Raw genomic sequence first — 14,224 nt, forward strand, 5'->3', positions numbered from 1 at the left:
GTGTAATTATAGATGATTTTAGATTACAGATGTAATTACATGCAGGTATTTTATAAATATAAGTACAGTGTGAAAACACAATAAATGCACTGTATCAAATGATTAATGTAAATGTTAGTACATAGTAAAGACACTTAATATAAAGGGCTTATTCAGAACAGGTTTCATTCAGTAATACAATACTGTAACGGAATGATTCTTGTGACGTTTGGTTCCTTTAATAGTTCTTTCACACATGTATTTCTGATGTCCTGAAATACTATTGAGAATCTACAGCGAATGGGGTAGTCCGACTCCTCGTCAAATGACTCTTATGAACAAATTCTTTTTAGTGAATCAAATCCTTCATAAATTAGATTGAGCAGTTACTGAATTAATCTGACTCACACCAAACTGTAAGTTATATATGTTTTGTCATGTGCTGCAGTTAACACCAAGATCAAGGGTTCAATTCCCAGGGAATTGATGAAAAGCAGAGCTGCAGTGTAATTCTCTTGAGTCTCAAATTAAATCATTAAAACCTGTGTTATTTTACTTCAGACTGCAGTTCTTCATGACAATGTGTAGTTAAAGATACACTTTTTTTTTATTTTATATAAATGCATGAAGTAATACAATGTGTTACATCATTTTTTATTTAGTATTTTAAGTTAGAAGCCATTTATGCCACCTCTACAATGTGTAAACACCTTGTGAAATAAGTACTAAATGTTTCTGATTTGTTCTGTTGATCTGACATTTGGCAGACACTTATTCCAGGTGACCTGTGAATCGAACCCTCTGTTTGATCTACCGTCTGATCTACAGAAAATGAGGATCTCATGATTTGGAATCAGAATCATTCAGTTCTTCATGATTTTCATGACTTCTGTCACCAGCAACTTAACAGAAAAACTGTGCAAACAAAGCCATCAACATCAGAAATGACCACAGTGTTATTCAGATCTGAAATCTGGACTCACCTTAAAACCTGCTTTAGCCCCAGACTGAAGGTCCGACTCGATGTTCCCAGGGTCCAGATACGCAATGCTCATCAGAAAACCCGGTCCAGTGAAGGCCCAAAGTTTACGAAAGCTAAACATCTAGAGAGAGGAAGAGCAAAGAGAGTCAACACAGTGATCCATTAGCATTCACATTCATCTCAATCTGGACTCCAGAACGTTCTTGAGCTGTACATGTCATGTGACACTATTTTTATGCGAATTTCGGGATGTTGCATACAAAAAAACCCCCAAAAAACACTGGATGAAAAAGGCAAGATGCACATAAATCCTAAAAATGTTTTATGCGCTCAATTGACGCAGATCATTTTTTCATCCGATGAGACATGCGCATATAAACTGGTTTAACACAATTAAACGTTAAATTCACAGCTTTGGATGGAAACACAGGGAAAAATGAGGGGTTTGACTCCTCTCGCTCCCTGTACTTTGCTTTCACTTCTCTACTATCCTGATACAGGCAAACCATCCCTAAAAAAGGTCACATGTTGCTGTTACTCGAGTACATGCTGTGTCATGATGAGTGTCTAGTTACAAATTCCCATTTGTCTTTATTTTTCCACTTGTTTCTTCAGTCTGTTCCTCTTGTTTGAGCTTGAAGAAATCAGGATTCATGATGTTTTAATTCAAGATTTAATTTTACAATTATAAACAAAGCACTGTGTTCTTTCCCATCACCCTTCACGCACACATGTGACTGATAACAGATCCCTCACTCTCACGAAACTATACTGCCATACTCACACTAGGGCTGACAATATCAGTTGATCCATCTGAATTGATTCTCATTTTGATGAACAAACCACAAGTTACAGCACCAAATAAACAAGAATGAACATCAGAAGGTATGTTGAAAGAAACAGAAGAACTGACTGAAATGAATCATGTCTCATAACTGATCAATCAGTGTTTCAGCCTCGGAAAGACGTCAAGATGAAGAACGTCACATTTGCTTCAGAAAACCATTAAATCACCATAAACTTGACAGTAAGCTAGAAAAATAACTCTAGAGAGGAGCATGTTGATAAATATATACACTATATTACATTTTTTTCAATTAATATTTAATGTATGTTTGAATAAATCTATCAAGAAGTTATTACACCCTCTGTTTAATTTTTAAATGGAGTACATTTATTAGGCTTTAAATGTAAGTGAACTTAAAACAATCTTCACATAAACTCATTATAATAATGTCAAATTTACCAGTGGCCTGTCTAACAGGTAGGAAATTGAATAAAGACTTTACAGTCTTCACTGCATAAATTATAAATTACATATAGATTATTCATTATTCAAAGGTGCAGTATGTAGGATTTCTGTCCGCTAGAGGTCGCTAGAGGCCTATTCAAAACAAAGGCGTAGTTTGATGACGCCAAGTTTGAGCGTGGAATCTTGGGACATGTGATCTCCACCTCAACGGACGGTGCAAAAGAATCGGGATTGGACTCGGGCAGAAATCATGTTCATGGATGTGATTATTAACGTTACTGTAGTGTGAAGCAGAGCAGGAGCGAGTGTTGTGGAGCTGAACGAGGAGCTGGAGCGATTGATCAACACGCCTCACGAGCAGCGGGACTTTTATTATGACACAGTCGCCGGCGCCGCTTTTCCGGTCATGAGTATGAGGAAACGCAGCTCTGTTTATCATATTAGACACATTTGAGAGTGTTGAAAATGATGTTATAACGTTACTCTGTGCGTTCGCTCGGCGGCTGCTGTGAGACACTGTTACACACTGCAGTAAGATAGATCCATTTTACAATATCAGATTAAATGCTGGATGATTGTGTTGATAAATGGCATGCAATTAATTTTAAAATGTATTGTATGATGGAGAAAATGCTGTATTACTGTTACTAAAAATAAAGCTGCATCTGATTATGCTATGTTAGCTACTTCACAAAATAGTGTTTTCTCTGAGGCATGGTGAAGCATGAGACTCGCAAAAAATTAAGAAAATTAGATTTAAACAATAAGACTAAATGTGTTGAGCTATATAACAATTTGTTTTCTGTCTATAAATATATCAAAACAGTTGTTCCCTTGTCTATTAAAACATGTAAATATTAAAGTGTCTTTGGTATGACGCAATTGACAGGCGACTCCTCACACGTCCTGGAGCCTTGGTTAAAATCGCAATTTTCTCACGATTTTCAAATAGTTGGAAACATTTGGGATATTGTAAGTACTCAAGTGAACAAAATATATAACACTGGCCTAGTGGATTTTGGATATTTTACTGCAAAAATCTTACATATTGCACCTTTAAAGCTACAATTTTCTCAGTTACTTTTGTTCTTTGATGAACATTAATGACACATCACAGCAACTGGTTTATTAGGCTGCTGTCACTTTAAGAGCTGCCGCTGCTGAAAATGACGCAGATCTGATGAGCGTCTCATTTTCTCACAACTCTTTAAGTTCATTTAAGACATTATTTAACTCATTTAAGACTGTTTTTGTGAGGATACTCGACAAAATGGGCATATTTCTGTGTTTTACTGTTTGTTCAAGCATGGAAGAGAACTCGATACTGGATACGGATGCTGCATTATTTGCGCTAAAAAAATGTTTACACGCTAATTTTGACACCACTAATGCATTTGTTTTAAATAATAAGGTCTTCTCGGGTCCATTCAGTTAAAGCACATTAAGGCTGCTAATTTCAGACCCAAACTCGGGTTGGACCTCGGGGTTTCGGATGGAAGTGGACCCGTGAAGACCTCTACTCCACAGCGCTCTGTGTGAGCTACCTTTGCCGTGTCATCATCCGGGATGGGAACCTTCTCCTCGAAGTACGTGGAGACGGGCTGGTCCTGCGGAGACACCGGACTGTAGAGGTCAGGCTCCCGCTGGCTCTCTGAAACAAACACACATCACACGCTTCACTGCCACACTTACAACACAGATTAGATAAAGACATCATTAAGCGAGATGTGGCCTTGAGACGTGGCAGAAACACTTACGCTTCAGTCACATGAGCCTCAGATGAGGTTTGGACACATAAACACAAATTAAGACTAAAACATCCTGCGCAGCTGATTATACTCAAGCATTTATGAGCCAGAGATATCACATCTCCTGTAATAAAACTATACATTATTTCCATCCAGAGCCAAATGGAGTCAGTGAGTTCATGTGAGAATATGACACCATAAATCTGGACAGGACATCACAAGCACAACGTTCACATTAAACACGAGGAAATGACAGCAGATAACTTCCTCTCAGGGCTGCAGGGTTATGACAGCCATTCATAAAACTCACTTTTACACACACAAGGGCTTTTAAACACTTAATTCCTGTCAGCAAAAATACATGATCTACTAGTCAGAGTTCAAGAAGCTCAACTTAACGAGTCACACGAGCTTCTTAGAGGTACGGATGCTTAACGTTCATCAAATCAATGGCTGCATTTAATTATTTGAGAAACAGTCCAGCAATATCGTCAGTGTTCAAATGAGTGTTACACCATCTAATTGGTCAGCTATTGAGTACTAAAACTCTGCTCATTTTGGACGAGACCCGCAGAAACTGACAGCCAATCAGAAGCGCTCACAGGAGACAAATGCATGTACAGAGGTGTCAGGCGGCAGGATGTGATGCGTGTCTTACCTTCCAGCACGTCCCCATCCCGTTCTGTCTTCATGAGCTCCACGAGTGTCTCTGTTAGACTGAAGGACAGAAAACACAAACACATCACTGATGAACAGGAGTTACTGGAAAACAATTATACTCTGCAGAAATTAAGTGTATAATAATAATAATAATAATAATAATAATAATGATGATGAGGCAGTAAGTGTTGCACATTTTTGTCCCTCCATTGACAACTATGCATCTACCACTGTGATGCTTCAAAAAGTTCATAAAAGGATTGTAAAACTAATTCATATGAATTGAGCGGTTTAGTCTTGATTGCTTTACATGATAAACAGATTTAAAGGGATAGTTCACCCAAAAATGAAAATGTGATGTTTATCTGCTTACCCCCAGGGCATCCAAGATGTAGGTGACTTTTTTTCTTCAGTCGAACGCAAATTATGATTTTTAACTGCAACCGCTGTCAGTCTGTCAGTCAAATAATAGCAGTAGATGGGAACTTGAACAATAAGAGTCGAAAAAACTTCCATAGACAAATCCAAATTAAACCCTGCGGCTCGTGACGACACATTGATGTCCTAAGACACGAAACGATCGGTTTGTGCGAGAAACCGAACAGTATTTATATCATTTTTTACCACTAATACACCACTATGTCCAACTCCGTTCAGCTTCCGGCTAGTGAGGTCTGATCGCGCTCTGACAACGTGACAAGTGATGTCTCGCACTCATTGAAGTATATGCGCGAGACTTCCGTCATCACAACGTGTTTTTTGACCTCACTAACAGGAAGCTGAACGAAGTTGGACATAGTGGTGTATTAGTGGTAAAAATTATATAAATAATGTTCGGTTTCTCACACAAACCGATCGTTTCGTGTCTTAGGACATCAATGTGTCGTCACGAGCCGCAGGGTTTAATTTGGATTTGTCTAAGCAAGTTTTATTTACTGTTATAGATGAAGTTCCCATCAACTGCTATTATTTGACTGACAGACGGCAGCGGTTGCAGTTAAAAATCATAATTTGCGTTCGACTGAAGAAAAAAAGTCACCTACATCTTGGATGCACTGGGGGTAAGCAGATAAACATCAAATTTTCATTTTTGGGTGAACTATCCCTTTAATTTAGGCTTTTATTTACACATTAAAGGGATAGTTCATGTTTATCTGCTTACCCCAAGAGCATCCAAGATGTAGGTGACTTTGTTTCTTCAGTAGAACACAAATGATAATTTTTAACTCAAAATGTTGCCGTCTGTCAGCCGTAAAATGGGAGTGAATGGGAACTCTATCAATAAGAGTTGAAAAACTTGCACAGACAAATCCAAATTAAACCCTGCGGCTCGTGACGACACATTGATGTCCTAAGACATGAAACGATCGGTGTGTGTGAGAAACCCAACAGTATTTATATCATTTTTTACCTCTAATACACCACAATGTCCAACTGCGTTCAGCACTCGGTTAGTGAGGTCTGATCGCACTCTGACAACGGAAGTAATGTCTAGCACTCATTGAAGTATATGCGCGAGACATCAGAGACGTCAGAGCGGGATCAGACCTCACTAAGCGAGTGCTGAACGCAGTTGGACATTGTGGTATTGTGTGTATTAGAGGCAAAAAATTATATAAATACTGTTGGGTTTCTCGCACACACCGATCGTTTCGTGTCTTAGGACATCAATGTGTCGTCACGAGCAGCAGGGTTTAATTTGGATTTGTCTGTGCAGGCTTTATTGACTCTTATAAATTGTGTTCCCATTGACCCACATTATACGCCTAACAGACGGCAACGTTTGGAGTTAAAAATCATCATTTGTGTTCTACTGAAGAAACAAAGTCACCTACATCTTGGATGCTCTGGGGGTAATCATATTTTCATTTTTGGGTGAACTATCCCTAAAATTCATCAGCTCACACATCAGTTGTGGAAAATGGAAGCTAAAGCATGTTTGTTTGATGTGTGAGAACCAATGAGGTTCATTAGGAATGAATAGAAGCCTAAATTCAACCCATTCATTGTACAAAGTGATTCTCTTCAGAAAATTTGGACTAAACCGCTCAATTCATATGGATTAGTTTTACAATCTCTTTATGAAGTGGTAGTTACGTAGGGGTCCATGGAGGGACAGAAATCAGTCAGATTTAATTAAAAATATCTTAATTTGTGTTCTGAAGAAGAATGAAGGTCTTACGGGTGTGGAACAACATGAGGGAGAGTAAATGACAGAATGTTCATTTTTGGGTGAAATTTAAGTTAACCTTTAAGTTAAACTACAGATGCTGTTAAGAATTTTAATTGAGTGAAATGGTTATGAACCAAAAAAAAAAAAAATGTAAAAAAAAAATCTAACTAACTATATATACACTGAAGTAATTAAAAAGCAAAAAGTAAAACCTTTTAGCTTTTTTCATTAAGATTTGAATTTTATGATTTTCTCATTTCATCTCATTTACTGAGGAAAGATGATATACTTACATAACGTTGTAAAGGAGTAAAAAGTATATATTTTTTAATTGTAAATTTAATTGAGTAAAAGTACAAGTATTCAGTCAAACTCAAATCTAGCACAGAATCACAAAAATAACACTTAAGTATAGTAGTGACGTACTATTACTCACATACTTTACAACCTCTGTGTTAAGCCCACTAACATCAAACTTCTGAAATAAAAAACATCATTTTTCGCATTTGTTATTATGTATGATGTTGGTGGGTTTTAAGGGAAAACCTGCACAGAATAAAAGACACGCAAACACAGCGGAGATCCCATAAGCTCAAAATCACACAGGAGAAGCTTTTCCCACCAGGAGCACCAATTATATGTTCTCTCAAAGTTATGAACAAAAGTTCTTCCAGTAACATTAATTCAAAGTTATCTGGTCTTTAATAAAGTTTTTCCTGTAATGTTTTAGCTGGACGTTCATCTAACCTTTTTTTAAATGTTGCTACTTGTACTTTCAGAATGCTTTCATAACTTAAAAGGAACATCAGCAAAACGTTCTTAGGGAATGTGGCTCACACAATCGGACCACACACGATTCTGCTAATGACGAGCGGATACAAAACTTCAAAGAAATTTGAAATTACACTACTATATGCAGCCGCATGAATGGCTTTACTCTACGAGCTGTGTGTGTGTGTGTGAAAGCAAAAAGTCTACTTACAGACAAACCCAAGAGAAGATCACTGATCCACTGCGAGACCAGCACTGCACGCCACAGCGAGCGATTTCATTCAACTGCTCTGTAGTGAAGGATTGTGGGAAACGGAGGAAGCGCTCGTGACCTCGGCTGCTTTAATCTGTGAAAAGCAGCAAGAAAGGTCTGTGATAAACCCAACGGCACAGACACGCCCAGCGTCACACACTCACACTCACACGAGTGCAGACACAGACACTGACTTCTGAGAGACGGTTTGAGAAGAACTCACTCTAATAAACTCACAATCCAGCCGGTTTTATTGGCAGAGGAAGAGCAGGTGTATTGTTTTACAACGATCATGGAAATGAAGAGCTTATTATTATGTTCGGTCACACTATATTTTACAGTAGGTGTCTTTATACGTGTAAAAATCTGTAACACTTTACAACAAGGTCACAGTAGTTAAGGTAATTTAATGCAAGTTCAGTTCAATTCCCATCATGTTTGATCACCATTTCAATCTTTAGTTGGTCCAAATCATGTGTGATGCTTCAGAATACCCAACTGGTTCATGTACACCGATCAGGCATGACATTATGAGCACTGACTGTGAAGTGAATAACACTGATCATCTCTTCATCACGGCACCTGTTAGTGGGTGGATATATTAGGCAGCAAGTGAACATTTTGTCCTCAAAGTTGATGTTAGAAGCAGGAAAAATGGCCAAGCGTAAGGATTTGGGTGAGTTTGACAAGGGCCAAATTGTGATGGCTAGACGACTGGGTCAGAGCATCTCCAAAACTGCAGCTCTTGTGGGGTGTTCCCGGTCTGCAGTGGTCAGTATCTATCAAAAGTGCTCCAAGGAAGGAACAGTGTTGAACCAGCGACAGGGTCGTGGGCGGCCGAGGCTCATTGATTCACGTGTGGTCCGATCCAACAGACGAGCTGCCGTAGCTCAAACTGCTCCAGAAGTTAATGCTGGTTCTGATAGAAAGGTGTCAGAATACACAGTGCATCAGTTGTGTATGGAGCGGGTGTGTCTCATACGTCCTGAAAAGTGAAGCTGCGGGCTCTTTGATCGCCCCCTGGAGGCTGGATGCAGTACCGGTCATAAACCCCGCCCTCTTAATGCAGTCGAATGAGACTTCAGTGAAAACTTAAAAATAAATTCTGCTTCAAATAAAACTTTCTGAAAGATGGTTTTGGTCATTTAAGGTAGTTGTTATCACGCTGATATATATTCAATTGTTCGTTTTTGTGATTTAGATTTTAGCTAGCAATTTGATGCTATAAAAACGGGGCGTGTCGTCATGATTCGAAGTTGATTGACAGCTTGTCTGAGGACTGTCGGTGCTTCGAGGGGAGATTGAAGATGTATTAACTAACTATTAATTTTCGATTTCTTTGTTATTTAACACCAACAAATTGAGTTGTTCAGCAGTAAACTGTACTAACCGACCTACAGGATCTGACGGATCACTGAACCTTTTTCTGTAACATTAAATGTGGGCGTTATAAGCTAATTAATAAACGTTATTAGTCAAGATAACACACCTAATGTTAACCATGTCGGGGAAAAGCAGGTGATCGTTATCTGGCAGTTACTTATTATTTTTATGGGTATAAAATAATAATTAGCAGGACAAAACTAATGATAGCTTACTCTAATTACAGCAATCGATCTCCTGTAACGTTAGTTCAACTTGATTTAAAATGGCAGGACCGTTTCTGACAATTTAGAGTTGTTTCTAGTGGCATATTATATTGATTTTATCTACTGAATTTGCTGTTTCAAAAATATTATTGCTCTAGAAACGTATTATTTTATAGGTAGAATTTTAAATTGTGTATAATTTTTATAGTCTATTTAAAATACATGAATGATGACGCAGTCGTCTGGGCGGAAGTTTGATACCGCGACTCCACTGACGATTCCTTCTGCGCATGCCCAGGCTCCAAACTCTTTTTTTTTGACGTATTGCGTAACGTGTCAGTGCCCATTCATCGGCCCATTTTGGCTTCAGTTCAATACAATGGAAGGAAGCGGCGTCGCGGCGTCCATCTTTTTTTACAGTCTATGGTATGGAGCTGCAGATCAGTCAGGGTGCCCATGCTGACCCCTGTCCACCGCCGAAAAGCCAACAGTGACACGTGAGCATCAGAACTGGACCACAGAGCAATGGAAGAAGGTGGCCTGGTCTGATGTATCACATTTTCTTTTACATCACGTGGATGGCCGGGTGGGTGTGCGTCTCTTACCTGGGGAACACATGACACCAGGATGGACTATGGGAAGAAGTCAAGTTGGCGGAGGCAGTGTGATGGTTTGGGCAATGTTCTTCTGGGAAACCTTGGCTCCTGCCATACATGTGGATGTTAGTTTGACATGTACCACCTACCTAAGCATTGTTGCAGACCATGTGCACCCTTGGAAATGGTATTCCCTGGTGGCTGTGGCCTCTTTCAGCAGGATAATGCTCCTGACACAAAGCAGAAATGGTTCAGGAATGGTTTGAGGAGCACAACAATGAGTTTGAGGTGTTGACTCGGCCCAAATTCCCATGATCTCAATCTAATAGATCATCTGTGGGATGTGCTGAACAATCAAGTCCGATCCATGGAGGATCGGAAGTCCGTCAACTTACAAGACTTAAAGGATCTGCTGCTAACATCTTGGTGCAGATACCACAGCACACCTTCGGGGGTCTAGAGGAGTCCATGCCTCGACGGGTCAGGGCTGGTTTGGCAGCAACACAATATAAGGAAGGTGGTCACAATGTTATGCCTGATCAGTGTATGTTTGTTCATGTCATGCTATAAACATTACAGTGACATGGGGGAAAACTTCTAAAATTGTTTTCCTTGGATCCCAAGAGGAGTCACAGAAAACATCACTGGCGTGACTGGACTTGTCTTTAGTGGGTTCATTAGGCTGATCTGAGCGCAGCGGTGACGTGATGCGAGATCTGGATCTCTCTGGTCACCACCGTCAAACCTGCAACCTGCGGACGCTCGTTTCCACCACAGAATAAACTAATAAAAACTGTAATTATCTCACGATTCTGAGAGATACAAACTCAGAATTGTGAGTGACAATTATCTTTTTTATTCTGTGCCAGAAACAAGTGTCCATATCGACCTGTGAACATATAAAGCTATGATAACAGACCGGATGATGAATCAAACAGCAATAGTTCTTCACATTACGCAATATCAACAGCGCAGAAGTGACGCACTTCAGGGAAACTGAGAGAATGTTGCAACTCGAGTCTCTCCTTCATTAAACAAATACAATGTGTCACAACTCTCTCAGTGCTAGGAGATATAAAGTGTGGACAAACTCACTGGACAAGATGCCATGATAAAATCATGCTAAACTCGTTCAGCAGGACCGTGTTTTCTTAGATTCATGTGTAACTACACCGTGTAAACTCTCCAGTTACTATTTATTTTAAGGTAACATTGACAGTGTGCTACTTACAAAGTAATATTAACAACATGTACTTTCAAGGGTTAAGGTTTGGTTTAGAGTTAATTGCTTGTAATTATACACCATTTACTGTTATTACAATCAGGGCTCCTACGTATTTTACATTTCAAATATGCATACTCTCTGTAGATTTTCAGACCATAATTAACATAAATGGTTCAATCAGCATTATATTTGGTATATCATACAGCCATCTGTAAATATTTTACAAAGACAACATACAGAGCCTTTCGCATGCACACTGGAAACTTTTTCATGCCTTTGAGAAAATATTGACATGCACATTGGGAATATTTTGCATGCTTATGCATTACAATTTCTAGTTTTATTTATATATACCATAACCAATATTATTTGTGCTACACTGCCATCTTACTATGAAGAAAACGAGAGCATTGGTGCACATAAATTAATAGATATCCATTTGCGCCGAATTATGCTTTAAAGGCTTAGTGTCCAATATAACACATCCTCTGTGGCGGTGTCATGAGAAATCAAGTCCCCCCAAAGGAATCGGGTCTCCTTTAGGACCCAGGCAGTAATGCCTGATCAAAAGATGTTATCATGATGTCTTGACTAATTATAACCCATTTCACTATTGTATGAATTTTATTACATTAAGTGCACAAACAACATGCTTGAAATATAAAATTAGTGACACAAACTGGGCTGATGGCACAATATGGCTGTGTGCATTGTCCTATTTGCCAAGTTAAAGGGTCTATAAAAAAAGACTGTACTGTAAAAAACAAAAGTGTTCAAAATTTGGCTTTCGTTAGGGCAGCACGTCATATTTCAAGACCTTAGGTCTGCTTTAAAGGTGCCCTAGAATCAAAAATTGAATTTACCTTGGCATAGTTGAACAACAAGAGTTCAGTACATGGAAAAGACATATATTGAGATTCAAACTCCATTGTTTCCTCCTCCTTATATAAATCTCATTTGTTTAAAAGACCTCTGGAAAACAGGCGAATCTCAACATAACACCGACTGTTACGTAACAGTCGGGATCATTAATATGTACGCCCCCGATATTTGCATATGCCAGCCCATGTTCAAGGCATTACACAAGGGCAGCCAGTATTAACGTCTGGATCTGTGCACAGCTGAATCATCAGACTAGGTAAGCAAGCAAGAACAATAGTGAAAAATGGCAGATGGAGCAATAATAACTGACATGATCCATGATATCATGATATTTTTAGTGATATTTGTAAATTGTCTTTCTAAATGTTTCGTTAGCATGTTGCTAATGTACTGTTAAATGTGGTTAAAGTTATCATCGTTTCTTACTGTATTCACGGAGACAAGAGCCGTCGCTATTTTCATTTTTAAACACTTGCAGTCTGTATAATTCATAAACACAACTTCATTCTTTATAAATCTCTCCAACAGTGTGTAATGTTAGCTTTAGCCACGGAGCGCTATCAAACTCATTCAGAATCAAAAGTAAACATCCAAATAAATACCATACTCGCATGATCCGATGCATGCATGCAGCATGCATGACGAACATCTTGTAAAGATCCATTTGAAGGTTATATTAGCTGTGTGAACTTTGTAAATGCACTGTATTATAGTCGAGAGCTCAGGGGGCAGGGAGCGTGAGATTTAAAGGGGCCGCAGCCTGAATCAGCGCATAGTTAATGATGCCCCAACAAAGGCATCTATGGGGTATTTTGAGCTGAAACTTCACAGACACATTCAGGTGACACCTTAGACTTATATTACATCTTTTGAAAAGACGTTCTACGGCACCTTTAATGCATACTCTGTGGAGGCCGAAAAACCACATCATGAAAAGGGTTGATGGTGCAATGTGGCTCAGTGTGCATCGTCCTATATGCTAAGTTTAAGGGTTTCTCATGCACACACAAAGTCTGTATATTTTATTTTGCAAATGTCATTTTAGAGGCTCTGTAATATGGTGCTAAGGATATCAAGAGAAGAAACAAAAAACCCATGATGCACCGATCGACTGGCTAGGGACCGGAGTCAGACGATTTTCACGGCCAAAACCAGAGACCATTTTGTTGCCAGCGCCACGGACATTAGCGTCACAGCCACATGTTAACATGTCGTTGGCATGTAAACACAGACACTAGTATTGTCAAAAAAAAATACACCTATACTAGCTGCATATTCTTGCTCTCTTCTCTCTGAAGGTGAGTTGACACACACCCGCCTCCTGTCACTCACTCGTAGGGCTGGACGATTATGGCCTAAAATCAAAACCTCGATTAACTGAACAGTTTACCTCGATTACGATTAATGACCAATTATTTTGTTTCTGTTTTTTTTTTTTTTTTTTTGCCCTGTAACTTTTTTTGCCATAGTTCACTGACAAGGTTTGTAGGCTACTGTAAATATGATTGACTATTAAAAGGTGGGATATATTTTCCTATTGAAAGAGTAATCTGACACTTTCAGCAGTTATTTTATCTACGGTTTGTAACATTTCTTACAGATTTCTGCTCGTTGTAAATCAGATAGATAAATTAACTCAGTACCAGTAATAAAAGCGATTGAATGTGTGAATTAGTCATACCGTCTCTCTATTAATTGTGAAGCTGTGGGTTGTTTCTAAGCTACTTTAATGATAAATCACAGGACAGCGCTGGGGCGGAGTCACGTGACTACACACGTGGTAGTATGTTTTTAAGGAGGAATTATTAACAGGATTAAAAAAACGAAATAACCAACATGGGAAAATTACGTTGGTTAGAGGTTTCCGAATTTTCGGTTTCGATTACTTTTCGATTAATCGTCCAGCCCTACTCACTCGTCTTATTTGCTCTGGTTGAATAATGCTTGTATTGCGCATAATTTTAGTCATTCCCGCAGGTTTTGCGCTCACACCAAAAGTGCGCACCACTGATCTATACAAGCGGCGCTTTCATAAAGCCGCCTCTCAAACAGCTCACGAGGTGCAAGTACCAAAATGAGAGGCTTACTGCACTTAAACGGTCCCCATCTTGCCG

General features: G+C 39.0%; 1 protein-coding gene across 1 annotated transcript in view; it reads right to left on the reverse strand.

Moving 5' to 3' along the window:
- LOC137021790 (natural resistance-associated macrophage protein 2-like) overlaps positions 1-14,224 on the reverse strand; it is a 31,484-nt gene that overhangs the window by 16,054 nt on the left and 1,206 nt on the right. Inside the window, exons 2-5 of the mRNA XM_067388743.1 lie at positions 7,777-7,912; positions 4,620-4,678; positions 3,758-3,864; positions 963-1,082 (exon numbers count right to left, since the gene is read on the reverse strand). Of these exons, the coding sequence (XP_067244844.1) occupies positions 963-1,082; positions 3,758-3,864; positions 4,620-4,653 (261 nt within the window). The 5' untranslated portion in view covers positions 4,654-4,678; positions 7,777-7,912. The remainder of the gene's footprint in view (positions 1-962; positions 1,083-3,757; positions 3,865-4,619; positions 4,679-7,776; positions 7,913-14,224) is intronic.

This window comes from Chanodichthys erythropterus, chromosome 6 (assembly GCF_024489055.1).
Source record: "Chanodichthys erythropterus isolate Z2021 chromosome 6, ASM2448905v1, whole genome shotgun sequence".
Classification (NCBI taxonomy): Eukaryota; Metazoa; Chordata; class Actinopteri; order Cypriniformes; family Xenocyprididae; genus Chanodichthys; species Chanodichthys erythropterus.